The sequence below is a fragment of the Dermacentor silvarum genome, chromosome 2 (genome assembly GCF_013339745.2).
Source record: "Dermacentor silvarum isolate Dsil-2018 chromosome 2, BIME_Dsil_1.4, whole genome shotgun sequence".
In the NCBI taxonomy this organism is placed as follows: domain Eukaryota; kingdom Metazoa; phylum Arthropoda; class Arachnida; order Ixodida; family Ixodidae; genus Dermacentor; species Dermacentor silvarum.
The window spans coordinates 229,938,221-229,965,215 of NC_051155.1; the positions used below are offsets into that span (position 1 = coordinate 229,938,221).

Here is a 26,995-nt window from a genome sequence, read left to right on the forward strand (position 1 = left end):
TTTCTGCTGCGACGAAGAGCAGCTCGGCAAGTGTGTGTGTGTGTGTGTGTGTGTGTGTGTGTGTGTGTGTGTGTGTGTGTGTGTTTGTGTGTGGGAGAGAGTGATGTGTGGAGATAAAGAGAACGAGTAAAAATTGCAGCACAGAAATGGGAGGTGGGAGCACGAGCTGCTGCTTCGCTTAATTAATTTCCGCCTGACGCAACCGTAGCGAGGTACGCATATACCACACAGAGCCTGCGCAAGCGTTGAAGGGCTCAGGGTGGGGGAGTGGTTCAGTGTAGGGTGACAAGGGCATGCACGACCCGTTTGTCTCATTTGGTAAAGAGACTCGCGCGCAGCAGCGATAGTCTGCTTACATGTACGCTCACCTTGCTCTGGCTGGCACCCGCCAGGCGTCAGCGCAGTTGCGCGATGCCGTCAGCGCGTCCGCGGTGCCCGGCTGCCGGAGACGTGCAGGCCCGAGCCCTCGTTCTCTTTCAAGGGCGACGCGTGGCCAGTTGCCGAGCCGGCCTCGCCCCGCTATGTCGGCGCCTCGTTTCCGCGGCAAATTGGTTGGATCACTTGATGTCGAGCCAGGGATTGATGAGCCCCTAGCATTCCGAAACCGGCGCTCAACCTGTTCACCCGTAAGAGAATCGTTACCCGCGTGCTGTGTAAACGAAATAATATAAATCCCGCTGGCGCATGCGGCAGAACTAATTAACCTGAGCGTTCCCTTTTTTTTTTCTTCTTTCTTTTATGTACGTAATCAAGAAAAATAAATCACCGATGGCATGCAGGTAGTGCAACCATTTGGGATGGATTACTTGGCGAGGCGAACGGTAATATCGAGAGCGATCTCGGTGGACGGTTCGCGATTTACGAAACTAACGATAAATTCTAAGTTATTTCTGTGTGTTGCGGTTGAAATGTTAAAGTGGTCAGTACTCGAGAAAGCACATTTGGTAGCAGTAGTGCCAAATAACGCCTTGCCATATTAGTAGCACCTAAATCATTACGAAGGCCTCTCCCAGCTATGTTCAATCACCCGCTTCTTGCATCAGCTAACCTCCGTCCTATGTCTGCAAATTTCCTAATGTCATCACACCATCTAATTATCTACCGTCCTAGACTGCGTATCGATTCCCTTGACATATGTACCGATTATCTGAACTTATTACATGGCCTACCCTAGCTCCACTTCATCTTACCAAGGTATCAGCTATTTCAGTCATTATTTGTTATCGCCTGCGTTGATGAACGACACAGTGTCATCTGCAAGGTGGCTGTTTAGGTTAGTTTGTGATCCATTATTGTGTGGGGTACAGCAGGAATATTAGACGAGTACGTAGACAGGACAAGCGCTGTCCTTATATTATCTACGTCCTCGTTTAACATTAGCGCTGTACTCTCACGATAAGTCGTCTACAAACAGCAGGTTGGTGTGCGGTGAATGTTCCCCGTGTATCCTCACACCTAATCCTTCCCAGCCTAACGGCTTGACTACTTCTTCCGAGCATGCAGTGAATAACATTGGTTCGATTGCGTTTCATGGTCTGACACTCTTCCTAATTGGTATTTTTCCGCAATAGCGTATTGGTGGTTAAAGCCTTCAATGCTTAGATCTTCCCCAAACAATAATCGTCATATATCTTGCGTGCTATAATTTTCTTTAACACTCTGCGCTCGCAACTTTCCCTTCAAAAATTTGTAACGCTCATACGCGCGTCTCGTTGGTCCGTGGACGTACCTCCGTGTTGTCAAGGGCGACAAGATACGCTTTTAATCTGCTCGTATACATAAACGAAAGCTCAGCGTTGGTATATTGTTCATGCTGCATTCAAAAGTTTCGCAGCACATCAAGCATATTGAGAACGGATAACTTGAGCTTGCTCCTTGCTGGGCTAGTTGGTTCACATCCATTGCAAAAAATAAAAAGAAACAATGAAGATGAATGCAAGGTTAAAAACGCGTAGAAGAGGATGAAACATTAAGGAAAGGCTGTGTTGGGTAAGTCCAAATAATATGGTACCGCGAGACATAATCCCTACAGCGTGGACACTTGTGCGAGTATAGGGTGAGTTGTACGGCAGGATAGAGGCTTAGGTGAAGGTAGGTGTTTGCAATTTACGCCACGCAACTGCCTCCTCCCCAGTGAGGGTTTTATGAGGAGGGCGATATAGACGGTGGGACCGACAGTCGCGGTGGAGGAGGTTGGAATAGGTGGGATGTATACAGGGTGTTTCATTTTAGCTGCACCAATTTTTTAAAAATTGCCTGTGGCAGATAGCACAATTATAATCCTTGAACTAAACCACTCGATGAGGCGGCCATTACTTCCACGAAAAGTCAAAACGCCTAATTGAATAATTAACATAATCGCGCTAATTAACTTTTTAATTAATTATTTTACGGCACATCTTTCAATCTACGAATTATAGCTCGCAAGGCGTGTCCACTTGGAACGAATTCTCAGGACTGAAACAGTTTCGAGATATTAATTTTCAAAGTGTCCGACGAAATGCATGGGCGTTCCTGTTATCTTTTTGAAGAAAATGCTGTTTTATGCATCGAAGCACTAAGTTAACTGGTAACGGCGTGAGCCCGTTGAGAGAATCGTGGCCAGGAGTCCATACTATAGTTATGCATAACTTGAAGCAGCGCGAAGACGACGAGGACGGGAACCGAAAACAAACACAACAGCCAACTTAAAAAAAAAAGAAAAAAAAAAAGCTGGTTGTTCCTTCAATAAATTTTTCAGTTGGCAGTTCAGCGCTCGCCCTGTTGTGTTTGTTTTCGGTTCCCGTCGTCGTATTCTTCGCGCTGCTTCAAGTTATTCTCAAGATGGACCAACTCGCCCACATTCAGTTGCTACTATAGTTATGTATTGTAGGAGGGGGGCGGTGTGGAGGATGAGATAGGCAGAGTGGGTGAGCTGGCCGCGGAGGTAACTGCGACATGCCTCATGGGAGTCCGAAGTGACTCTGAGACTATCTTGGTTTGGGCGTGCCGCGATGGCGACGGCGGGGCCACGTACGTGGTGGTGGCCGCCTTCTCTGATGCCGCCGTTGTGCGGTTTCGGAAGGATGCTGAGGTCATTTCCTGGAGGTTGCTGGAGACGCTCACAGTGTGGGCTGAACGATGGGCTATCTTGGATGTATACTGGTAGAGTGTATGAAGGTGGTCGCCGTAGCGGCCCTGAAGGGCTCGTGCTCGCTCGGGCGTGTCGATGCTGGGAGTGATTTTCAGGGTGCACGCTGCGGGGAACTGGAATGACGCGGGCGTTCTCTCGCGTTTGGCGGCATTCGTATGGGAGCACGCCGGACGTTGTCAGTGAGCGCTTATACCCGATGTCTCGCAAAACCCGTCGGCCAACTGTGGTGCGTTGTAGGCGTTCACGCTGATTAGTCGGATGCGCCTCAATAATATCCTTAGCATTGTTGTACACTCCCGGGGATTCTAGACGTAGGGTGGAGGTACCGGGCGGTAAACTGAGTTTTTGTTTGTACACTTTTCGGATCTGGTATGTCAAGGTTTGCTGGGTCAGAACGCTTCAGGGGGAAATATGAATGTGAAAGTAATATATGAATGTGGATAGGAATATAAAAGATGAGTGGACGCGAAATGAAGACGAAGCCAAGGTCATTAGGACACGCCAAATTAAGACAAGGAACTCCTGCTCCTTCGACACAAACCCGTCAGCAAGACAGAGATAGATCCTTGCTGACAGGTTTGCATCGAAGGAGCAGTTGCTTCTTGTCTTTTGTCTACGCGTTTCTAACCTTGTCTTCGTCTTAATTTCGCGTTCATTCATCTTTTGTACAGACAATATGAATGGAGCGCCGTAACTGCCCACTCCAGTTTTCCTGGTCAGATGTGTTGAGAAATTTTCGTATACGTAATACCGTTTACAAATAACCGAGTACGATGATTTCATGTTTAATAATTCGATGCATTGTGTGCAAAAAGTGTGCTTAAGCGTGTTGGTTCCTGGAATAACATGAACAGTATAGCGCTGTACCATTCCGTAACCTTCGCAGTCATCCTCGTCTCAGTAGCGCTATAGAAAAGTCGCTGCACGCCTAGCGCTTAAGGGAGTGACCGAGTTTGTTCTACTTATCTGTTCGTGTGAAAACGTCGGGAGACAACATAATGATTATAAACGTTTATTGGCTCATATTGCTTCGTTTTTCAATTCCTTTTCGACGAGAAGACTCGAACAACGCAGAATCGTTTTCCGAAGCTTTTGTGATTGAACACGTCGTCTCAAGACATCGCGCGACCCCGGCGCTTCTTGCCTCTTCTAAGTCTTCCGCATTCCGTATAAATGGTGATATATATACACGTACAGGCTAAAACCTCCGAAAGGAATCTTTAGATTGCTTTAGAAGCTGCTGTATACATACACCGAAAGAAGAGGGCGTGAAGAGATGTGTTCGCTCTTTAAAGCACTCAGTCTATATCGAGCAGGCAAAATGAGAACAAGCGGACAAGAACCAATAAAAAGCGCGAGAAGGGCTTCTCTTATGTACAAGGAACACCGATATCGGTTTCCACCCAGAGTAAGAGTCGCCATGCCGCGTCTCCTTAATGCTGACATTACCGTTCGTGGTGTGTGGTGTGTGTGTGTGTGTGTGTGTGTGTGTGTGTGTGTGTGTGTGTGTGTGTGTGTGTGTGTGTGTGTGTGTGTGTGTATACACGTACTTTATATGTCTTGAGAGAGAGCGTGGAAGTGAAATAAATGCCAAACGAGGTATTGCTGTTTCGGAAAGAGCTTTCCAAATCCCTTTGAGAACCTCTTTCGAGCTATACAGGAGGGACATTTGCATCCGCGTGTTTTCGGAATCGCGCAGTCGCGCCGCGGCACCGACAAAAAAAAAAAAAAAAAAGAAGTGAAGTGAAAGTGTATATATACGCATTCAGCCGGCTTTCAATCGACAAGCACAGGCGGCAATTTAAGTTTGGAAGTCGGAAGTTTTCGTGCGCTAGTCAGGGCGACGCGTGAAGTTCTACTGCTTCGGCATCTCTCCTCTTATACTATTTCGTTTATTAATATATGTATTTTTTTCTGACGAAGTAAGAAGAATCTGTGCAGGGCAGGAAGCCAAGTTTCGAGGCGCGCGGTTTTGCTAATTAGCCCAGGCCGCAGTTGCAGGGCTGTACCTTTTGAGCTTTGGACCGACGTCGCCAGTCTGCGTGCCGACTGTCTATGTAGCGTTGAAGCGACTGCGCAGAGTATGCGTTTTTCTTTCTTCTTCCTCTTTCCCTTTTACTTTTTTTTTTCCCCTTGGCCTTTTCTCGCCCGTGTTGAAAGCAAGGCTCTCGCCTTTCTGCCTTCCTCTGCATACGTGCGGGGCGCTCCTCGTCGTTATTAGCGGTTCCCCTTTTCACGTCCTAATCGTTGTCCTCCTCCCCCTCCTCCTTTTTTTCTTTTCTATTTTCTTCTTTCTTATTTCTAGCTTTCTCTTTGTCTGGCCCTGCACATACATTTGAAGGCACCCTCAGCCCGAGAAGTTGTACGAGCCTTTTTCTTTACTTCCCTCAAAAACCATCGGTACCTGCCTACCGCCGCGACGACGCACGACAGTTCGCCATCGTCGGATCGTTCCGTGTGTATACTTGCTCGATTTGTTTCGTCATTTCATCGCCTATACACTTTTTATTTCGTGCCCCAGGGGGTTCACGTTCCCGTTACGTCCGCGTGGAGCGCTCGCGTCGTCCCCTCCTCTAGACCCCGCAGTCTATTTATCCATCGCGGAGCGGGCGTGTTCACCTTTGCGGTGGAGCCGCGATTTTGAGCTGATAAATTATTCCACGCGAAGTATTATGATGCGAGCGTGCTTCGTGCACGGAACGCTTCGCCTTGTCGGCGCAATGCGAGAGTCTGTGCGTATAAAGCGTACGCGGCTATACATGGGCACGAGCTCTCAATGTAGGACCTGCTTTGAGGGCGTTGAACCGCCCGGGGCGCTCGTACGAAGAGCCAGAAAGTTAAGCGCGCTGTTTACAAATCGTTCGTCGTCGCTGTCTCCGCGACCCGTGTGTGCAGCGAGGGAACGTCGACTGCGCATACGTACGTGGTCGTGCGAAAAAACGCATACGTGGTCGTGCGTCGTTGTGGGGATTTTAAGGAATAAGGGATTCGAAGTTCGGTGATGCTATCGGTCGTGCTTAAGAAAGAAACCGAAGCGCATGCAGTTAGGGTTTTTGTGTATAGGCTAAGCCACTCAGGTATACGCTATTCCTTAAGCTTCTTTATGTCCCTGTGTTCCCCGCTCAGTTCTAGCGTGCAAAACGGCGAATCGCAGGCCGTTCTAGACCGTCAATATATGAACCACCCGACCACCTGCCAGTTGCGTAGCGCCGGCTACTGTAGAGCCTTCTTTATGTTTACAGACAGGGTTCCCAAAGTACTTCCGCATTTACTGTTACAAGTTACACAAGTTACAATAGCCTATAAATATATAGAACTCTCCAACGGACACCAGTTTTGCTGTGCAGTCATAATGTCTGGCAATGAATTTTACTGCTCTAAGTATTACAAGAGAGCTACATACATGAGCTCGGCTCTTGGGGCACGTTGCTTATAACCTGAACGCATCAACATACTGGGACAAAATACAGCATTCTTGGCTACCTTGACTATCAAAAATGCATGACCGGAAGTGTTTTTGGGTCACGAACGCACTGCCGCCACAGGGTGGATAAAAGGGTCTATACTGCCTGCTTAAAGCCGGCAACGGCCGACTTAAGGCGCTCGATTAGGTTTTCCTGAGTTTGCAGTGGATAGGAGTGAACAAGCCTTGGTTAGAGTCCGAACAAGCCTTGGTTAGAGTCCGTGCTAGGCAATGGGAGAGTCGGCGTTTCCTTGAATATGCAGCGCGTAGCTGCTCAGATGTTTCCGCCCTGCAGCGCGAATTTCCGCAGAATTACTCGTCTGCTATGTACATAGAGGTGTATGCGGTTCCTCTGCACGGAGCTGGTGGAGTTCTTCGTGTATTCACATATTATAGGTATGCGTACTTTGCAGTGTTGTTCCTCTAATGATGCGACCTGTTTAGCCGATTCCCCTTCCGTGCTTACACGGCGCAAATGAGTGTCTCGGCATGCTTCGTGCTCCGTTTCGGTCACAGTGTGGACTCAAGATGCGCCCTGCAGTCTGCGTCGCGAGTCTGTATAGCTAGCCTTCGTTGGCTCTCTGGCCTGTTGGAATTGAGAATGCGAGCAACTCGGACGAGCCGCAGAAGCGCGGAGCAATATACCGATACGCGTGCTGTATATGTAGGTGGCTTTTTCACCAAGAACGTCCCGTCCCATCATTATGTACACGCACCGTGTAAACTATAACCACGTCTGTTTTCGTTGTCAAGTTAGAATGCAAGTGTACACACATGTCGCTCTCTTTAGAAGACGCGCAGCTATACATTACGCCCTTGGCCGCGTTAACTAAATAGTTGACGAAGTGACGTGTACCCACTCGCAGCGCTCGTTTGTCGTGGCCTCATCGCGTGCGTCGTCGTTTTTCTCACCTGTACATTACCGAACAGTGTGTGCTACACACTGTCGTATGTGCATATACTATGTATGTATGTATGTATGTATGTATGTATGTATGTATGTATGTATGTATGTATGTATGTATGTATGTATGTATGTATGTTGTATGTATGTATGTATGTATGCATGCATGTATGTATGTATGTATGTATGCATGTATGCATGTGTGTGTGTGTGTGTGTGTGTGTGTGTTTGTGTGTGCGCGCGCGTGCGTGTGTGTGTGTGTGTGTGCGCGTGCGTGTGTGTGCGCGTGCGTGTGTGTGTGTTTGTGTGATGTCATTAGGTAACACGAGTTTTTTTTTTTTTTTTTTTTTTTAAGCCACGTGCCTGGTCTCTAAGTTCACGTGTTACGTGACGCCATTGGGCAATAAAGGATGTGTTCTGTTCCACATCCACCTGCCATGGCTCTGAGTGGCGCTGGCTGACACTCTCAGGGCTAGATCTAATCAACACAAATACCCAAGTTAGTGGATGATTGATAGCAGTCGCCGTAGCACAATTGGTAGTGCAACGCACGCGTAATGCGGAGGTTGTGGGTTCGGGTCCCACCGGCTACAGGTTATTTTCTACATTTCAATTTCAACCGCAGCTCACCTCTTTCTTCTACACGCGTGCGCACGCACACACGCACACATGCACACATACATGCATACATACATACATGCATACACATACATACATGCATACATACACACATACATACATGCATACATATACATACATACATACATACATACATACATACATACATACATACATACATACATACATACATGCATACATACATACATACATACATACATACATACATACATACATGCATGCATGCATGCATGCATGCATACAAAAGAGAGAGAGAGAGAGAGTGGTGCGTGTATTGTGCGTCTCCTCTCGTCGCATTGCGTTACCCGACCATTACGCCGACTCGCTCGAGAGCCGTCGTTGCAATTAGCTCGAACAAGGGCTCGGTGCGCTCGAACTTTGCCCGTGTGCGTGACAGCGTCAAGTATACATGAGCACTATGCTGGCTGGCTGCGGTGATGGGTCCTTCTTTCAATATTAACCCTTAATTTTAGCGAAATAATGCTCGTAATTGGGGAAAATTATACAGGAAAAACTTCCCGTAGGGAATTTCGGGCCGGAAATGTGGCGCCGTGGCTTTTATTGCGTTAGAAAATCACGGAATTTGTGGTGTTATACCTGTTTTTGGGTTTTCTTTGTGTGTGTGTGTGTGTGTGTGTGTGTGTGTGTGTGTGTGTGTGTGTGTGTGTGTGTGTGTGTGTGTGTGTGTGTGTGTGTGTGTGTGTGTGTGTGTGTGTGTGTGTGTGTGTGTGTGTGTGTGTGTGTGTGTGTGCTGTGCGTGCGTGCGTGCGCGCGCGCGTGTGAAGGAAATAGTTAATGCTTGGGTTTGTTGGTACTGCATTGCTAAAACTAAGTTCGCGAAAGACACGCAGCAGCGCTCTTCTTCCAACCGATAGTGTTCAAGCTCCGCCTCTTTGTAAGCGTTTTTCGCGCTCTTTGTTTTAGCATGCGCACAAAAGGTTTTCAAACGCTGGGACATCGTGCTTCTGTTCGTTTTCTTATGCGAACTTTTTTTTAAGTGATTAACTAGCCTCGGTGCCAGACTTCGCAACCCCTATCTCGGACGTCACTGAGAGTTGGTGCGGGGAAACTCCAAGGCTGCGTCGCCACCTGCTTTCCTATTTTATATCCCTTTCTCGCTCATTTAGGACTTGAGCTCTGCTCTCGGTAAACGTCGCCTGCTTAATATTCCAGAAGTTGTCATGAGTGAATATACTTTAATACATTTAGTTACGCACATGTTTTGTTCACTCTCCCACATTTAAGTAGGCTTTCGGCTACTTTTTTCCACCTCGCCACTGCGTTCGTTTCGCCGCCTCCCGGCGCCGCCCGTCGCGATTGTGCTTTTTTTTTCTTCTTTCCTTCTTTGCCTCGCTGCCACAAGGCGACGCTGCTTTCGAGTCTCCTTCCAAGATTAATGGATTATGTCCATTAATCTTGTCCGTATGGAGAGAAGTGGGACGACGGCCACCCGGACAGCGTTGCGCGGTATGTGCGACTTGGCCCGCTGAAAGAAACAGCCTTGACGGGCACCGCGCATGGCTGACGTTGAGGAACGACCGCCCTAGCGAGAGCGCACCAACCATTTTCAAAGGATATACGGGGGTCGTCCAAATGGAACGGCTATTGCGGTATTAAAAAGCAAGACGAATCCAAAAAGTAGCATATGGTATGCTTTATATGCCTTGCGAGCGTTGCGCGAATTTTAGGAAACTCTCGGAAAAATAACCTCTGCGTGGCGTCTCACAACAGCGGATTTCGAAGAAAGCAGCATTTTCCCCTCCGAAAACTCGCTAACGGTCCTTTTCTCAGCCCTGTAATATGTTCCAAGATAGAGCGACTGCTACGCCACGTTTTAAGTTCAGAATTTGCTAGGCGTGCGAGGCGTGCGGCTATATGCGCCCGATTTCCGAGTTGGCGTTCGCAACTCGTAAGACGCGGATATCCGTGTCGATGATGATGATGATGATGATGATGATGATACACTTTATTAAATAAAAAGTAAGAATAGCAGTTGTGGAGAGGGTCCCTCAGTCCAGGGTCCTGCCGGGCACGCCTTTCATCGCTTCAGCGATGAAGGTTGCCAGGTATACCGCTAAGCCAGCAATGATGCTGCGAGACGTCGTTACCACGATGACGTCAAGTGCAGTTGCCAAACGTAGGAACACGCGTTAATTAGGCGCTCGGTATTTGTTTGGATAATGATTAGTACCACCGTCGTTCGTGCAGAACTGCAACGCAGGTAAGCTAACTTAACGTTTGGATAATGACTTGTGCCACCTTCGCTTGGGTAGAACAGCGGCTTAACGATCGTGAGAGAGGGGCAAAGAGATCGCGTCGATAATGACAAGGGTCACTTTAACTGTGCACAGCTCGTGCTCACCTCAGAAGTGACGTGTGATATTTACACTCTTAAAAACGTTTGGCACCCTTTGGAGGTTATCTTGTCCTCACACAATAATTTTAATCTATGTTATGTGCCTTTTATTATTATTATTTTTTTAAGACTGCGCTTCCGGTACTTAACAGACCACGATCGGAATGCACGTATTTATAGTAGTCGAACATGATGCATCTCTCGTTCGACCGGTTTGATCATTTCAAGTCTCCATTTTCCTGTAACCCTGTGGGCGCGTATCAGTGTGAAATAGCGTTCCTGAGAGAGAAGTTGCGAGCGCATAGTGTTAAAGAATAAAGGAAATGCACGCGAGGCAGATGACGATCATTATTTGCGGAGATGTCTCAAAGGGCGTAAGTCCTTTTTTTTTCCTTCCTTTTTTTTTTTTTTAGAATGTATAAAGGGTTGTTCAACACCTTTGTGCAGGCGTAACTGCTGGTCCCATTATATTTATCTCCCACTTTCGAGAATTCCCTCGGTGGAGTGCGTTGACTCTTCTGACCACAGACGTAGACATGCTTCATCTGCACGTGTAGAAGAACTCCCGGAGTTAAATATGGGACGTGCGGCCACTGCGTCGTGAAGGAGTGCAAGCAAGGACATTACACCGTTATTTTCAGAGCGCAATAACCTTTTTTTTTTTTCTATAACTCCTTTCTTTAATTTATTGTATGACGTTTCGCATTGCTTTCTTGATTCTTATCTCTCCTTATTTTTCTTCTCGGAGATTGAAGAAAGGACACGTGTGGCGAATGAGAAAGGAAAGAGAAAGACACGCGGTACACGTTTGAGTTCTTTGTTCGTGCCACGTTTACATGTAATAGCAGGGCGATTATCTGTGGTGTCCCGTTTTCCTCGCTAAAAGGGGCGCCTTGTTTATAACTTTCACCTTCTGCATTTTGCGTATCTCTAAGTAAAAACACGTGTTATATCCTGCACCATTATTCTCCGTACCCGACTCCCTACTTAACTGTGATTCCCAGATATGGTCGGTGTATAGTTCGTGGGCAAATAAATAATAGGCACAAGCGTTCGTTCGGCCGGTTGTGTTTCCCAGTACCCGTTACCTTGAGCCGCACTGAGAGTGCACTTCGGGATATATACGTCCACATCATACGTATATAATATACGTATACACGAAGTACACTGGAAGTCCATCGCTGGATACCGAGCCAGCTTTGTTGAGTCCTGTATGCACACACTCTCGTGTTTCGCATCGGCGTACACGCACACTACGCCTTTGCCGTCTCTTGCGCTTCCTGCGATGTGTGCGTGCGGGCTCCATTTACGTGGGCGGGTCGTGCGCAAAGGACTGAGAGCCGACACACACCAGCCGCAGTCTGGCTTTGTGGCCGAGGACGCCGCTTTCTATACGGCGCGCCTATATGTACACGGTATTGACCGTTTCGCGTGTTCAGTCACACAACCTCCGGTGTACACGGGCCGTTCTAAGAGCGAGCCCACCCCTGTGCACAGTTCGTTAACTACCCACACAGAAACGGCTTGGCCGCCATTGCTGTTCGACCACAGCGCTCAGCTTGTGCACATAGCGCTCCGTCTCCGTTCGGCGTTTCCAAAGAAAACACCGCGCCGCTTCCTTACTTCGTTTTCGCACATGAGCGCGTGTGTCTGCCGCCGCTGTCTGCGTTGGCGAGCTGAGTACACGAAACTTTTCACTCGCTTTCTGCGGAACTTGATGGCTGTATGTCAACGTATAAACTACGTTGCTATTAGACACCGGAAAGTGACCGCGTTTCAGGGGTGTTGTCCAAGCTTAATGGAAGAAACTTGGAGGCAGGATGGCGCAGTCGAGGTTTTTTGGCCGTATAGGCCTTGTAACAGAGCTGGCGGTATTTGCAAGTAAACGTTATCGGGGAAACCATAACGAAGGCTGCCCTCAATCATAAGCACCACGGAATGAGCTAAACTTTTCCTCCAATGTACAGCGCAGTAAAAACACCAAAAATAACTCTTTTTTTTTTTTTTTTTCATCGTGCAATTGAGTGGGCTATCGTTGCACAGTGGTTTGTAGTATAGCATTCGATACCTTCGTTTTTTCAACTTAATACTGTTCATTCCGTTAACGTTACACTTCGCATAATGATAACAAAATTACCTCGGTTATTGTGTTATCTCGGTCCCTTTTCTCTTTGAATATTCTCTCGATTCCGCCATTCGTTTCAAACTTTTTTTAACGGTATATAGCGCGACGTCTTGAACAAGGACCTGCTTGCCGTGTGCGCTGGACTTGTTGCTGGAGAAATAGCAAAATCCTGATGGTTGTGCGTGTAAGTGATAGGCCCATACTTTCGCTGGCAACTACTCTCGAGCGAGGCAGCAATCAGAGATAGAGGGGCTAGAAATAGACACACCGCCCGCAATGGTATCTTTCTGCGTTGTCTGCTTTTCATTATTCGCTGCATCAGCCATCAGCAGCCCACTCGCCTGAGAGCACATATTACATCCTCGACCGCTTGGCGTTCGGTATTTGTAGCACGGTCTCGCGTTAACTACTGTCGTTACGCGAAAATCGCGACTGTGTGCTGCAAGTGACTAGCTGATTTTCTGAAAATTAAACTGCTTTTATAGAGCGCGCGCGTGTTCGTGCGTGTTGTGTCTATGTATCTGTGCGCGCGCGCGTTGCATAGCCATTACCACCTGTTGCAACGTAGGAGGCGAATCTTTAGCAATTGATCGAACTGTTATGTTGACTTTGCGCTTGTGACATTAATGCGTGTGAACTAAGGAAGAAGTGGTGTATCCTGTTTATTATTATTATTATTATTATTATTATTATTATTATTATTATTATTATTATTATTATTATTATTATTATTATTATTATTATTATTATTATTATTATTATTATTTTGCGATCGCTTCCAGAAATAGAGTAAAGCGGGCTTCCCCTCACGGGCACTGTCATTGCGGAGAAGCCACATTTAACGAGCGGGCAGATTACTCGCGCATTCACCCACCACCCACGCGGCGGTGCAGACATCGAGGCGCGTCGCAAGTGACACACCACGCTATACTTGCTGTCTGTGTAAGAAGAAACGGGATTATTGGTGCAGCACGTTGTCCCTTCTTGCGGTGCGGCGCGGTGGGGCGCGCGCAGGCCAGGTGGTGCGTGAATGTGGATGCACGAGCACCACCAGCGGGAATCGTGCCAACAGTGGCGGAAGAACAACAAACCGGGACTGCGTTCGCTTTTGCCGCGTGCGCTTATTTGCCCCCCGTCTCTTGGCGTCTCTCCCGCTGCAGTTGTTTGCTTGCGTCTGCGTTCGTTTTGTGCTCTTGCAGTACACTGACTGCGATGGCCGCGCAGCGCCCGCCTTGGCTTGTCTTTGCTTCGCCGTCATGCATCTGTCAGTGAACGCGTTCTACCGCGGTCTGCACGATGCGGGAGACAGCGGATTTCCACCACCGCTCCTCGCCTGTCGGGTGTGCAGACGTTTGGACGTGCTGCGTATAAGAACGGCGCTGCTCTGCCAGTTTTCTTTTTTACTTGAAACGAGCTAAAACCAAGAAAGAATATAAAAAGATCGTGCATCCAACTTCACTGTGCAGCGAATTCGCGTGTAGTAGCTCCCGCTTACACTTTTTTTTTTTTTTCGTGTTCTTATTAGTTTGGTCTTCCTTTTGCGCGATAACGGGTTATTTGGGAAGAAGGAAATGGTCGCGACGGTCGTCGTGAAGTCCTTCGTGATTGATTGTTCGTTCAGTCGTTCCCGTTTCCACGATTCGAAGGCCGCGTTGTCTCTCTCTTTTTCTTTTTTCTTTGCTGAACGATGTCACGGCAATTGCCAGAAATGCGCCGCTACATATACCGAAGTAGCTGGCATCGATGCTTCCTTATTTGAGCTCGCGGGCCGAGAGTGAGTCGGTCGGACAAATTTCGGTCGCCCGGAATTGATCTGTTCGTTCCTCGCGTTAAAAAAAAAAAGAAAAGAGCAAGAAAGGCCGTAAGAGGAGCGTCGAAAGTCTGAGTTTCGGAGAAAGGGGGGGGGGGGGGGGGGAGATTCTTCGAGGTTGGTACGAGGGTGTTGGCTGGGGACACGTGGCATACGTCATCTCCCGTGCGAGCCGTCACGGCAGGGACTTCAGAGCGCGCTGTGTTCGTCGGGGGCCGACCGTGGATCTCTGCGATTTTCAGAGCCCCGGGTTCGAGAAAAGTACGGTCGCTGCTGGTGCTGCTGCGCCATGCCAGGGCGGCGCCGCAAATCGAAATCGCGGCCCATAAGTTGTCGAGGCTGTCAGAGTGACGCGAGGCGTTTTATCAGAAGTGGGGAAATGGAGAGAGAAAAAATAAGTGAGGGAGGAAAAGAAAAATGACTTTTTTGTTAAAACGGACCTTATCGCACGTTTCTCTTCGTTCATATTTTAGCTCTCTTTCCCTAATTTTTTTCTGTTCGTGGATTTTGTATATTCTATACGAACGGCGCGCGCAGAACACGCTAGGGGGCATTCGGCCGATTAAGTAATTGAAAAATTGGTCGTGGAACTTTTCGTCGGCGGGTAGAGAGGAGCCGCGGCGAGCTACGTACGCGCAGTCCGAGAGCTTTCTACGCGCTGTTTGACAGCGAGGTACATCATACATATACTAAAAAAATACTAAAAAAACGCCTTGAATTCAAACACAGCGAGGGCCTTACAGCATATACGTATGATATTCATATTAAACATTGTGCGCCTTATTGCGAGGCTTCATCGAGAGAGAGAAAATTCCCCGTCTGTTCGAGGAATATGGCGGTTCTGGCTAGGATTTTTCAATCAATCAATCAATCAATCAATCAATCAATCAATCAATCAATCAATCAAATCTTTATTTCCAACGGCAGTTGGGAGTCCATCAGGCGAAAAGCGGTAACAAACCGCTTGAAAGTGCCTTAGGGCCAACGTATACGTGGCAATGATTTCACAGTCGTTTTGCGATAACTAAGATTTACAATCGTGGAATTATTACACATAATAATACGAAAAACAACAAAAAAGAAATAAGTAGTTCAAATACAACAAATGTAATAAATAATAGGAATAAGAAGTGAGTAGTACAAATACAACAAATGCTATCAATACATAAATGCATTCTAGAATGTCTTGTCAAAACGTGCAAAGCAACACGTGTGCACATTACGCAAATAACAATGAACTCAATGCTAAAAGTTAATAAACGTTCTAATCCTGATAGGACATGATAATATGAAATGATTAGGCTAGAGTTAGAAAAATTTCACGATCTTTTTTTTTTTTTTTTGTGAACATAGCAAAGCCGATGCCTCTCTGGTCACGTTTATTTTGTATTTCGCTTTCACTAAGCCAGAGCGAATAATCATAGTAATGCCGTCGAAAACATCTGCGACCACGCAGCCCGTCTGTCTGTTCGAAAAAAGAAAAGCTTTTTAATTAATGCTGCAACCCGGGCGCTGCACCCAAAAGCTGCAGCCAGAGCCAGCGCTCGGAATTGCCGAGTTTTCCGGTTTGAAAAGGAAAATAGCAAATGACAGCAGTGATGGAATGGAATTTTCAGGAACAGTAATCATTGAAAAGAAAAAAAAAATACACAGAAAAAAAAGAATATCCGCATCGCCAGACGGTTATTGAGCCGAACATGCATCCAAAGTGTATGGTTACCGGGTGCTTTTAAGAAAAATAAGACAAAATATGAAGGCACATGTACGCAGTGATCAGAAGAAGCCGGAGTAAACACTCAGTCTAGCAGTTATTACGGACGACAGACACCAAAACTCGGAAAGCGCACAGAACGACGGTACAGTCAATATAAGTGAACACGTTTTCTCTCGCTCCTCCGCGCCTCCGGATAAAGTGAACGATCCGCGCCGTGCTGGTCCGCTTAATGTACAATGCCCCGAGCGGGCGCGGCGGGAAGCGTCCGTCTCCCCTGCGACGTTTGTCTCGCCGCATTTTCTGTTTGCAGTGCAGTGAAGCCACTTTTGGGCATAGAGCATCGATCATCGCATATGCTCGGCAAGCGAGCGAGTGACTCTGGTGTTTTCGCTCACGCCGGCCTTCATTCCTTCCTATTGCCGAGCCATAGATTGCGCCTTTTTCTTTATTATGCCTATATCTTTTTTTTTTCAGTTCGTTGCAAGTCTGCAGACGCGCGCCTCTGCAGAGATCGTTTGATGAAGCAGACGTCGATATAGAGGGAGGCTCGCCCTGGCTTGTCCGGTAATGCAAGCCATGCAGCCATCCCCCCCCCCCCCCCCTTCCCCCTTTTCTACCCTGTTTGTGAAAGAAGCCCTCGTATGCGATTGGTAAAGAGAGGCCGCCAGTGGGCCTGTTTTTTTCTTTTCTTTCTTTTTTTTTTTTCGTTTCCTAATGATACCTTTTGGGGATGGGGCGAACAGGCGTTCGGCTTTCTACCGATATTGTTTGGAGATGAGCGCGTTAGATTGCAAAAGGCCGTGTTTTATACGTTTAATCATATTTTACTGGCGCAGACTCTGATGGTGGCCGTCCATTAACTCGGAAATGTGGCTCCTCCGCGCCCTCCCCTTCGATTCTGGCTCAACTGAGGCACGAAGAAGCTCCACGTGTGCTATCGCGTTCCTTTCTCTCTCTCTCTCTTATCTTTTTTCGTAAGAGTCAATATTCGGGCAATTTCATCTACGTTGGAGTACTTCCGCCTGGCGAAGTTGAGGTAATAGGGCTGGTTATCTCTGAATTGTGCGCTTGCTCTTGGTTTCTGTGGCAGTGACGTCGCTGGTATATTGGCTGCTCTCATGACCGCTTTACGACGCGAGGAACGTTGGCTTTCTTGTTTGTTTGTTTTTGATTAATTTCGCCAACGTGTTGGGGGGGGGGCCCAACTTGCTGCGCCTTATTTGTTTGGTGTTCACCTGCACCGTTGGTAGCCGTCTTCGGTTTTTGCGTTTGCGTCCAACTTTAACTTGTGCACTCGTGATTTGAAAATGGTGAGAGATGTATATTGCCATTTTATTTGAGATTGCTGCGAGCGAGTGTCTTGGCAATTCAGCTCTCCTGTGTTTTTTAGGATGCTGAGGTTCTTGAGCAATAGTTGCAGTATTTCGGCCACGATATGTGAGATTCCGAGAGATTACCTTGGAAAACGGACGGCTTAAAGAACGCGGTCTTGGCACTCTTTGGCCACACCTGACCCTCGCGCCATAAAAATCCACACATCATCATCATCACTATGAGAAGCGGACGCTAGTGATGTGGTAGATGGGGGAAAGAAAAAGAAGCGGACGGCAGTGAACGAGGTGGTTGGACGGTATATTCCGGAGCCAGCTAACATGAATCTTAAGCGTATAGGTTGACGGACTCGCTCACGATCGAGTAAGAGCGTTCGAATCAAACACCGAACATTTTATGTTTTGTTTTGCTTCTTTAGGTAAGAGAAAAAAGTACGGATAAGCATATTAAGGGAGGCGCTAAAAACGAATTAAAAATTTTCTCCTTCACTGCGCGTAATACTACTGGTATACTGTTCTGCTAGCAAGCTTGTGAACGAACGAAAAGTGAAAGCTCGCTGCAGATCTTTGTTAGTTTTATACTACTGGCTGCTAAAGCGGCCACTCCTTCACTGCGCGTAATACTACTGGTATACTGTTCTGCTAGCAAGCTTGTGAACGAACGAAAAGTGAAAGCTCGCTGCAGATCTTTGTTAGTTTTATACTACTGGCTGCTAAAGCGGCCACTGGGTCATATGTGTATTATATAAACAACAGCGCGAGACGAACAGGATAAAAACACAAACTGGCAGGTCGTACTCCATGTCGTAGGTCCTGTTTGGGTTATATTATAGTCCTCTTGCGCCGCTTTTTTGTCATTGGATATGAACGACCAACAAGCCGAAAACGCAGATGCTACTGGGTACATTTGGCGAAGGTCAGGGAGTCTCCGATGATCGTAGTTTTCTGTCTACGTCGTCGTTCCCGTGATTTCTGTGTAATTCTGAAAAGCCCTGCTATGGATTTGCAACCTCTCCCAAATCAGTGCTTTGTAAAGCGTATTGTAGTCAGCTTAATTATTCGCCCAATAACAGAATATATTAGTAGGAATCGGATACCGAACTCTTGAATCGAATGCTTCTATTCCAATCAGAGGTGCACTCGATTCCTATTGGAAATATCAAACATTCGCGCACGTTGGCCGGATTCACTCACTCACCAGCGAATCTGGGAGCTGCTGTGGGTGTGAGTCTGTCATTAGGACTTTTATTCACATGTGAGTGAATATTCGTTCGATTTGCCCTTTACTTTGCGAAATGTAGTTCGCGGCAGTTCGGTGCCAGTTCGGTGCTCGTGCAGGACTGGTCCGGCAAATCGTGCGCGAGGCGTGAACTACCTCTCCAGCAAGTGCAGCGAACGGAACCAGCTTGCTCCGTGTGAAGCGAATAGCGACTTTCAGGTGGCTGAACTGGTCAAACCAATAGCGAAGTGCATTCACCTGCTGGGCTGTAGTTGAGCCACTGCGCGCGAATCGAATGTACCTTCTGCTTGCCCCACTGATCTCGAATGGGTGCGAGTCTGAGTCGGTGTGTGCGAGAACGAGTCCGCGCGAGCAAGCGAGCCAGAGTGGAGGCTGGGCGAGTCTTCGTAGATTGGTTTTCACGGAGTCCCTTGCGAGTTCAAGTTTTGCTTGAAAATGATTTGGTTTGAGTGCATGCGCGCACAAGTTGGCTTTTTTTTTTTCTTCTGAATTATGCTTCTCTCTCGTGCTTATGTAACGTCTCTTTAACGCTGCAAGCAAGATGAACCTTAACCAACTCGCGTGGCTATCCACTTCTATAGAGTTCAAGAGAGTCTCAATGTCGTGTGAATCAGTGTTCCCATGAATTCACGAGATGCATGCACGAGATACGTGCATGTCGACGGTCGAAGTTATCCCGAATGGTTAAGCATTCTACGCGAAGCGCTGGAAGACATAGAGTGCTAGGGTGCTTAGTTGCACGGAATCTCGGATAGTCGGACACGACTGGGCGACTCAACATAACAGCGATTTGGCCCATTTATGATGAACTACATCATACAAAAGGGACGCACAAGGGCAACGAAAGGAGCAAGTGCGATCAACTTGCGTGGTCAGCAAAACAGAGCGATATTAAAACCAAAACGAGTACACGCGCATGAAAAAAAAAAAAAAAGAACACCGAGACTGTTATGACCTGAACCGCTCTGCGTACCATATCTCATTCATTTGGGTTGTTTGTCCGCGCCAGCAAACAGTGAGGCCCTTTCATCGACGCGCCCTTCGGCCGCTTTGTGCGCGGATAACAGTTCTGCCCGCAAAGGCCAGCCGAATGCAACCGCGTATTTGCGTCCGTATCGGCGCGTCGTTTATTTCTTCGTCTTGCCGTACAGGCGCGTTTTGCGGGCGGCGCCGTGCTCGTTGCTGCTAATTATGTCGGCACTGGGCCTGCTGCTCTGTGTACATTATATGCGCGGTGGGCCGGCGACGCGCTTGGCTCGCTTCGGCAAACACGCGCCAGGAGAGGTGAAACCGAAAGCGCGGGAGTGCGAGGATGGAGAGGAAAGGCGGAGGAGGGCGAGCGCGAAAGTACACCTGCGCTTCCCGCGAGGCCTGTGCTGCTCGCCGTTTGATCGCGGGAGCAGGTACCGCGCCTGCCAGCAGTAGTGGCCGGCGCCGGTAAAAACGCGCGTGTACCGCGAACCCTCTCTCTTTTTCTCCTCCTCGAATGGGACGGCGGCGCAATCAACGCGAATGTTGATACAACGCGGACAGGTCCTTCCGTGAGGTGACGCACACGCCCGAGCGCTGCGTCGCGTCGTTCCCTTCCCGGGGGAGTGTGTGCCGGCGGGAGAAGCACCGTTCGGGACGATGGGAAAGCGGGAGAAATCATGGGGGGAAGTGGAGGAGGAGAGGGACGGCGCTCCGATAGCGGCGGCCGGGGATGCGCTCGAAAGCGCATTCGACCGTGGGCGCTCGGCCAGCGCGGCGGCACGTCTAGGTGCGACGCCGGAGTGTGCCGCGGGGCTGCGTCGGGGCCTGTGGGGGGGATGGAAGTACTGAGTGTGTAGGTGACCCCCCCTGAGCATCGATCGGGCCAAAAAGAGAGACGGACAGCCCGAGGCAGGAAAGGCGACCGTTGCGCCGCCGCCGTCGTTAAAGGGGAAAAAAAAAGAAAGAAAGCATCCGAGTGAAGCGCGGCGCGCCCCGTCTGCGCCGCCTGCTGAGAGAACGGCAGTACGCGCTCCGCCGGCTCAGCTGTCGAGTGCTCGTCAGCGATCATCGGCGCTGTGGTGCTCCTGCTATGCGGCGACCGGCACGCCGACGCGAGGTTCCGCTCGCTGGCCCACGGCTTCCGTCCACGGGTCGGCGTTGACTGGCGTGCCGATGGGCCGGCCGCTGCCGGCGTGCGTGGCGGTTGTGCCGCGGCGGTGGCCCCCGCTGCCGCTCCTGTTGCTGTTGGCGGCGGCGGTGGTGCTGCTACTGTTGCCCGCGGCCGCGACGTTTGCCCACAGGCACCGTAGGGGTGAGCGGCGCCAGGTTTGGTTTGGGGCCGGTGACCGGCGCTCCGGCGGGAGACATTTCGGGCAGTGTTCTTCGGTGATTGACGCGTAGCAGAAAGTGAAGTGAGAGCGGAAGTCACACGTGGTGGTGCGAAGAGCGCCGCGGTTGGGCATTTTTTGCACTGTCCATTCAAGCTGTCATTGCTTGGAGGGAGAGTGTCACGTTCCTTGTTGTGGTCGATTTAGCATGTCCAATCCCTAGTGTATTACATGCGCATTTATCGGTTGTACACGTTTGAGTGTAGCAGTGTTCTGTACTAGAGACATGGTGACAAGCCAATAAATTTTATAAAAATGCTACTGCAACTTAGATCATTATTGCTAAAGTTTTCTATCTATCCCACCTTTTGAGAGCATTAGATCCATGAACAAACAAAATTTCGTTGCAGCTAATGCATGTGTGCAAAAATATAAAGGTGCATTTTCTTGTGTGTGCAACTACCGCACTGCATACTTGATCAGCAGTCACTGACAAGGGAAGCTTCAGCCTGGAGCAAATGTTTCGGCAAGGTGACTTGGTTTGGTTCAGGGTAGGCTGACAAAGGCATCTCTTCTCATCAAAACATTAGCTCTGGGATATTGCTTCCAATGTTTGTCACTACTGATTGATTCAGTTCTCCATCTTCCTTTGGGCCCTTTGCCATACATGGCACCCTTATATTCCAGCTATAGTGGTTAAGTCCATAGAGGTTTTAACTTTTTGGTGCTTCTAGGCTCTGTACACTTTCACAGTCTGGAGCGCACTCAATTTGTAATACCATTGAGCCCGTTCTTGTACAGCGAATGAGTGATGTAGTGAGTTGTCTGTAACAGTACTATGGAAGAGTGCAGGAGGGGGGGTATGGAGGGTGCTGTGAAGTGGCAGACCTATTGCCTGACCACTACTTCTCCCAACCCATAGGAATGTTGTGTCAATGCTATGTATAGGGCCCAGTTTTTGCCTTCTCTTACCAGTTTCACAAGGGCGAGAGGCAAAGGGGTCTGATATGAATGAGTACAGCTGATCACACTTAACCTCCAATTAATGTGGAAGTGCAAGATGAAACTGCACGTGCTGATGAATGCTAAGTAGTTTTTGTGTTGAAGAATGTGCCTCACGGTACTTTTTTGATTCCAGCGCATTATCTGGAACTGTTAGCCATCTTGAGCACAAGATCAGGCATTCCTTTTTATGTTTTGTCCTGTGCATCTGTGTCCCCTCTGAGAGCACCTGTAACTCATATTGTCAGGAAGTGGTTGTGGTATGTGTGCAGCATAAACGGAGAAGGAGCATTACTGTTTTTACCAACACATTGTGTTTCATTTCCTGCAGATCACACTCGGGAATTCTCATGTGGGCGCCTCTACTATCGCACCTTCTACATGGACCGCAAACGCGAGATTCTTTTCGTTGGTGGCATGTAAGCAACTCATATTATACATTTTTACTAGTTGAGGTTATTATTCTGCAGCACTACAAACATCCAGAGAAAGAAGTAGTACTTACATTGTGAAATTTTTGATGTTCTAGGGACAAAGTTTTCCGGCTCAACCTGGCAAACATTAATCGAACCAAGTGCAATGTAAGTGCTTCCTAAATTTTTTATGTTGTACATGTACATACTCACATAGGCTCGCAAAGAATTAAAGCTATGTGTGCAAAACATAGACAGTGTATTACGAGCTCTTCATTTCGATTGGTGTGTTGCATGTAATTGTGATGAACAATTAAGCAGAACACCCTTTGTTAGTTCCTGATTTTATGCAGAAGATGTGGTCATGCAGTGAGACGTTTTACAATACTGTGCACTCATCAGTGAGGTGTTGATTATAAAGCTGAGCAATTCTTATTACGTTTAAACTAGTCATGCTGATATTTACAGTGGTTGTTGACAAGTTCATGCACTAGGCATAGTTGTGAGCCATTTGGATGCTTTTTTTTGTATCCCCTGATGTTGTTACTGCATATTTGATCAAATTTTGTTGTTAAAGAAATTATTGCCAATTTTAATTTAATAATGTCTGTAAGTTTTATATGTCGTCCATCTCCCTTTTTATATGTAATTTCTGGCTTTACATATTCAAGCAGGCTGCTTTAAATATTCAAGCAGTTTTCAACACCCTTGAAATTGAAAAGTACATTTTCAAGGCCTTTGAAAGTCCTGGAAATATTATTTTCCCTTGAAACCCCTTGAATTTCTTGAGTAATACAGCCTTAAGGTCGATCAAGTGACCTGCTTTCTATGGCAGATTAGTGTGGACCCTGGAAACTTCTTGTTTTAGAAACAATGATATGTATAAAAAATTTTAAGCTAGCGCGAGTGCACACGCGGTCCTTCGTACAACAACTTGCACGGAACTGGAATACCCCACAGTAGGTGAGCGTGAGAGGCACTGGTGCTCGGTGCTGGTTCCCTTCTCACCTTTATGCTGCTTTCTTCGCACCTCATTAGGAACTTGAAGTGATCAAGGCTGGACACTTCCAATATAATTTTTGTACCTCTAGTGCAATAAAGCTATGTATAGTGTTTTGGAAACATTGTTATAGTAAAAAATTGCTACATGAGATGCTGCTCTGCACCCTTGAAAAAGCTTTGACAGGGCCTTGAAAGTCTTTGAATACCCTTGTGAATACCCTTGAATTTTTGTCTCTGAAACTTGTACGAACCCTTTAAGTAGGTTGGTATCAAGGCACTACAGACTGAGTGTTACTGAGCACTGTGACAATTTAATAAATGTAACGTTACTAATCAGTAATTTGCACTACTCAGAAATAAGGATATTAGCACTAGACGTTGGCATTCTCCATTTGTTACCCTTTTAATCATATGCAGCAGATTGCGAAGAAAATTAAACTGCTGCATAAACTTGCTGCTTCTTTCTTCTTTTTTTTTTTTGTTACTCCCTCATAGTAGAAAGGTCAGTGCACCGTTTTGACTGTGAACTATATTGTTTGCAGCTAAATATTAGATCAAAATATTGTCTTTACTGTGAGCAATGCCCTGTTGCGCATGGTTGCTTTCCTTTGCAGGACCGGAGTCTCAGTGCCAACAAGGATGTCGTTTCTACGTGTGTTTACAAAGGAAAACGAGAGGTAGGTAGCAGCATTGTGCACATGCTTTGAATCTCTCCAGCATGACCTTTATTTTTAATGAATCAAGAATTGTACCATAGATGTGGAGTATGGCTATTACAAAGTAGTACTAATTAATATTAAGCCTGGTCATTTGAGCTTGTGTCAAAACAACTTGTGCCTTCGTGAACATATGTCCTGTGCTTGAACCTCTTTCAGTGTGAACAGATTCCTCAGTAAAATCTTATTTCCATCATTTGCCACAAAGTTTTTCATAAATATGCAGTGTCTTTATTTTTGCTTTTCAAGTAATCTTAGGCATATTGGAAAAGGCAAGGTTTGTCTTGGGGCGTTGCATTTTATGTTCGCATGCTGCACTCTTGCCCATTATTCACAGCGCTGTGTTTAGCATTTGTACGAACCTCTTTGCAGGATTACGAGTGCAGGAACCACATCAAGGTTATCCAGCCCATTGGAGATGGAACAAAGCTCTACATATGTGGAACAAATGCACAGAATCCAAGGGACATGGAAATTTATGTAAGCACTACAGTAATGTTTTTTAAGCTTCACTGAGCTCAGAGAGAGTTAAAGCCATTGCATAAACAGGGCACAGAGCTGTTACGAGTACTGTATGTACGGTTAAATCAATTTGATGAAACACCATTGTACAAACTTTTCTATTTAACGAAACAGTTTTAATTCTCCAACAGGCATTTATAGGGCTCATTCGGGCTGTATTCTCCAAAAAATGAAATCACTTCAGCTTCAAAGTAAATTTAATACAATTTCCTTAAAAAACTAATGATAGAAGCAGTCACTATAGGCTGTATTGTTTGCATTGCAAATTCACGGCTAGCACATGTGCCGGCACACGCACTGATGCATTGTATTTTGTTACAAAATTGTGTTTAAGGGAGGGACATGTGGTTAGCTTTCGTTTCAAATTGTAAAGCTGTGTTGCAGTATGCAAGGCCTACTGCATACCAACATTAAAATAGCCAGCCATATTTACTGGGAATATCTGTTGTACAGACGACAGTGGCAGTGCTTTCAGATGTGAGTTATAAACATTCTGCGGGAACATGATGGAAACATTATAGAAATTTTTAATTTAGAGAAGAGTGTGAATCTCATTACCAGCGCCAATGAGCAATCAGAAGATGATATTAGTTACTTTAGCAACCTCTGTGTTGACATCAAGCTACTTGTTGGTTGCCATTGACCTGCTAAGCCATTTTTTAAGTACTTCATAATGAGGCCCTTGAGAAAGCCAATGATGCGCTGAATGCGCTTGTGAGCTAAAACATATGCGTACATAAACTGCTGTGAGAGCCTGTGCTGTAAAAAAATTATAGCATTCTCTTAAAATTCACCACATGGGTTTTCAGTTATTTTTTTATATAGTGAAGCTCCCATTTTAGCAACGTAATTTTCAGTGCCACTGAGCCCTTTCCTCTTGCACATAACATGTGCCTGATGGTGATAGACATTCATTAGGGGAGTTTGCATCAACCACTCAGGCGTGTAAAATGAGACCTACACTTCTTCCAGTCTTTCAAAGTGCATGTTGTAGTCCTTTATTCTGGTGTGTGTTAAGGGTGAAATATATTTTTTGGCTATCAAGCTTGTGTATACATCATGCTTATGTGTGGGGGCTTTGTCATAGTGGATAGTGAGTGCAGCTCGTACTTATAGATGGTGACAGGTCAACAATGTGGCAGAAAATGCCCCACGAAGGGAACATGGATACATGCTCCAGCCAGTTGTAACCTCTCAGGTTCTCCCTCTTTTTCCTTCCCTGTTTCGTTGACGTCCCGGCTTTCACCTTGTTCAGATGCTGTAGTCGTGTGAACTTCCTCACTGTAGGTGGGAGCTGGACTGCTGTTTGTACAGCCAATACCTAAGTCTGCAAGGGAATAATGCAACCTTCAATGACTCTTCTCAGCTGTGATGCACAGCTGGCTGAGTCCCCAGGACTACGTTAGGACAGGGAGGGATTATGGAGGACTTTGTTTGATGTGATTCATCACCATGGTGTAAGATATGTACTCTTTAGGGGGGGCCACTTCTCGGCTTGCTTTCAAGACGCAGTCGACCAGATAAAGTAGCAACAGCATGTGCCAATCGGCCCGTTGACGGCAGCGGACACCTATCGGCGTTACAGTGCAACTTCAAGACAGAAAAGGTTTTTATTGGTTTAATCTCGCGTTGGTATAGCAACTGGCGCTTCCCGGGAAATCCAAAATACTTGAGTGACGCGCGAAAGTAGGTCACTGGGGTGAGGGGAGAGCTTGGGGGAGAGGGCATCACCTTGACGAAGCAGGTGCGGCGCCGCCCCGTCGCTTGCAGACGCTGTTCTCTGGTTGCTTGTGTTATCAGCGCATTCCTTGTACGCACAAGCTCTCGCCTGCGTTTTAACTCAAGTTGCGTTGTCCTGCCGATAGGTATCTGCTGCCGTCACCGGGCCGATGGATGTGCGCTGTTGCTACACTATCTGGCCGTTCGCGTCTCGCCAGTGTCCTCACCTAAAGAGTATATATCTTACACCGTGTCCATCATATATTTGTTTTCATGCTCCCTGGTATTACTGAGCATGTGTTTATGCCATTTTCTTTGCCCTCATGTGTGCCGGTCTTGGCTGCTCATGCCTGAGGCATGTAATCGCAGCACATAGCTGCTAAACTATAGATCTTTATGTGTGCATACTGCCAAAGAACAGTTTTTTTTTTTAAATCCAGAGAATTAAATGTGGATGCAGTGTGCTTATTCATCATTTTTATTTGTACGGTGTTCACATATATTCTGATTACTGTTATCTACATTAGTGGTGCTGTAGCATTTTCTTGTCTTTCTGAAAGATGAAGTACTCAGTTTCATTGTGTTAACTTCACATTCATTAGTTTG

The 26,995-nt window shown here is 47.0% G+C and overlaps 1 protein-coding gene across 2 annotated transcripts in view; it reads left to right on the forward strand.

Annotated features, from left to right (window-relative positions):
* Positions 1-26,995, forward strand: part of LOC119442834 (semaphorin-2A) — an 86,028-nt gene that overhangs the window by 22,198 nt on the left and 36,835 nt on the right. Inside the window, exons 1-5 of one of the 2 annotated variants that reach the window (XM_037707872.2) lie at positions 20,546-20,999; positions 22,349-22,436; positions 22,547-22,598; positions 24,047-24,109; positions 24,521-24,628. In XM_037707872.2, coding sequence (XP_037563800.1) covers positions 20,861-20,999; positions 22,349-22,436; positions 22,547-22,598; positions 24,047-24,109; positions 24,521-24,628 — 450 coding nt within the window. In that variant the 5' untranslated portion in view covers positions 20,546-20,860. Of the gene's footprint in view, positions 1-20,545; positions 21,000-22,348; positions 22,437-22,546; positions 22,599-24,046; positions 24,110-24,520; positions 24,629-26,995 lie in introns of those variants that run through there. The other variant, XM_037707873.2, reaches the window with a different exon arrangement.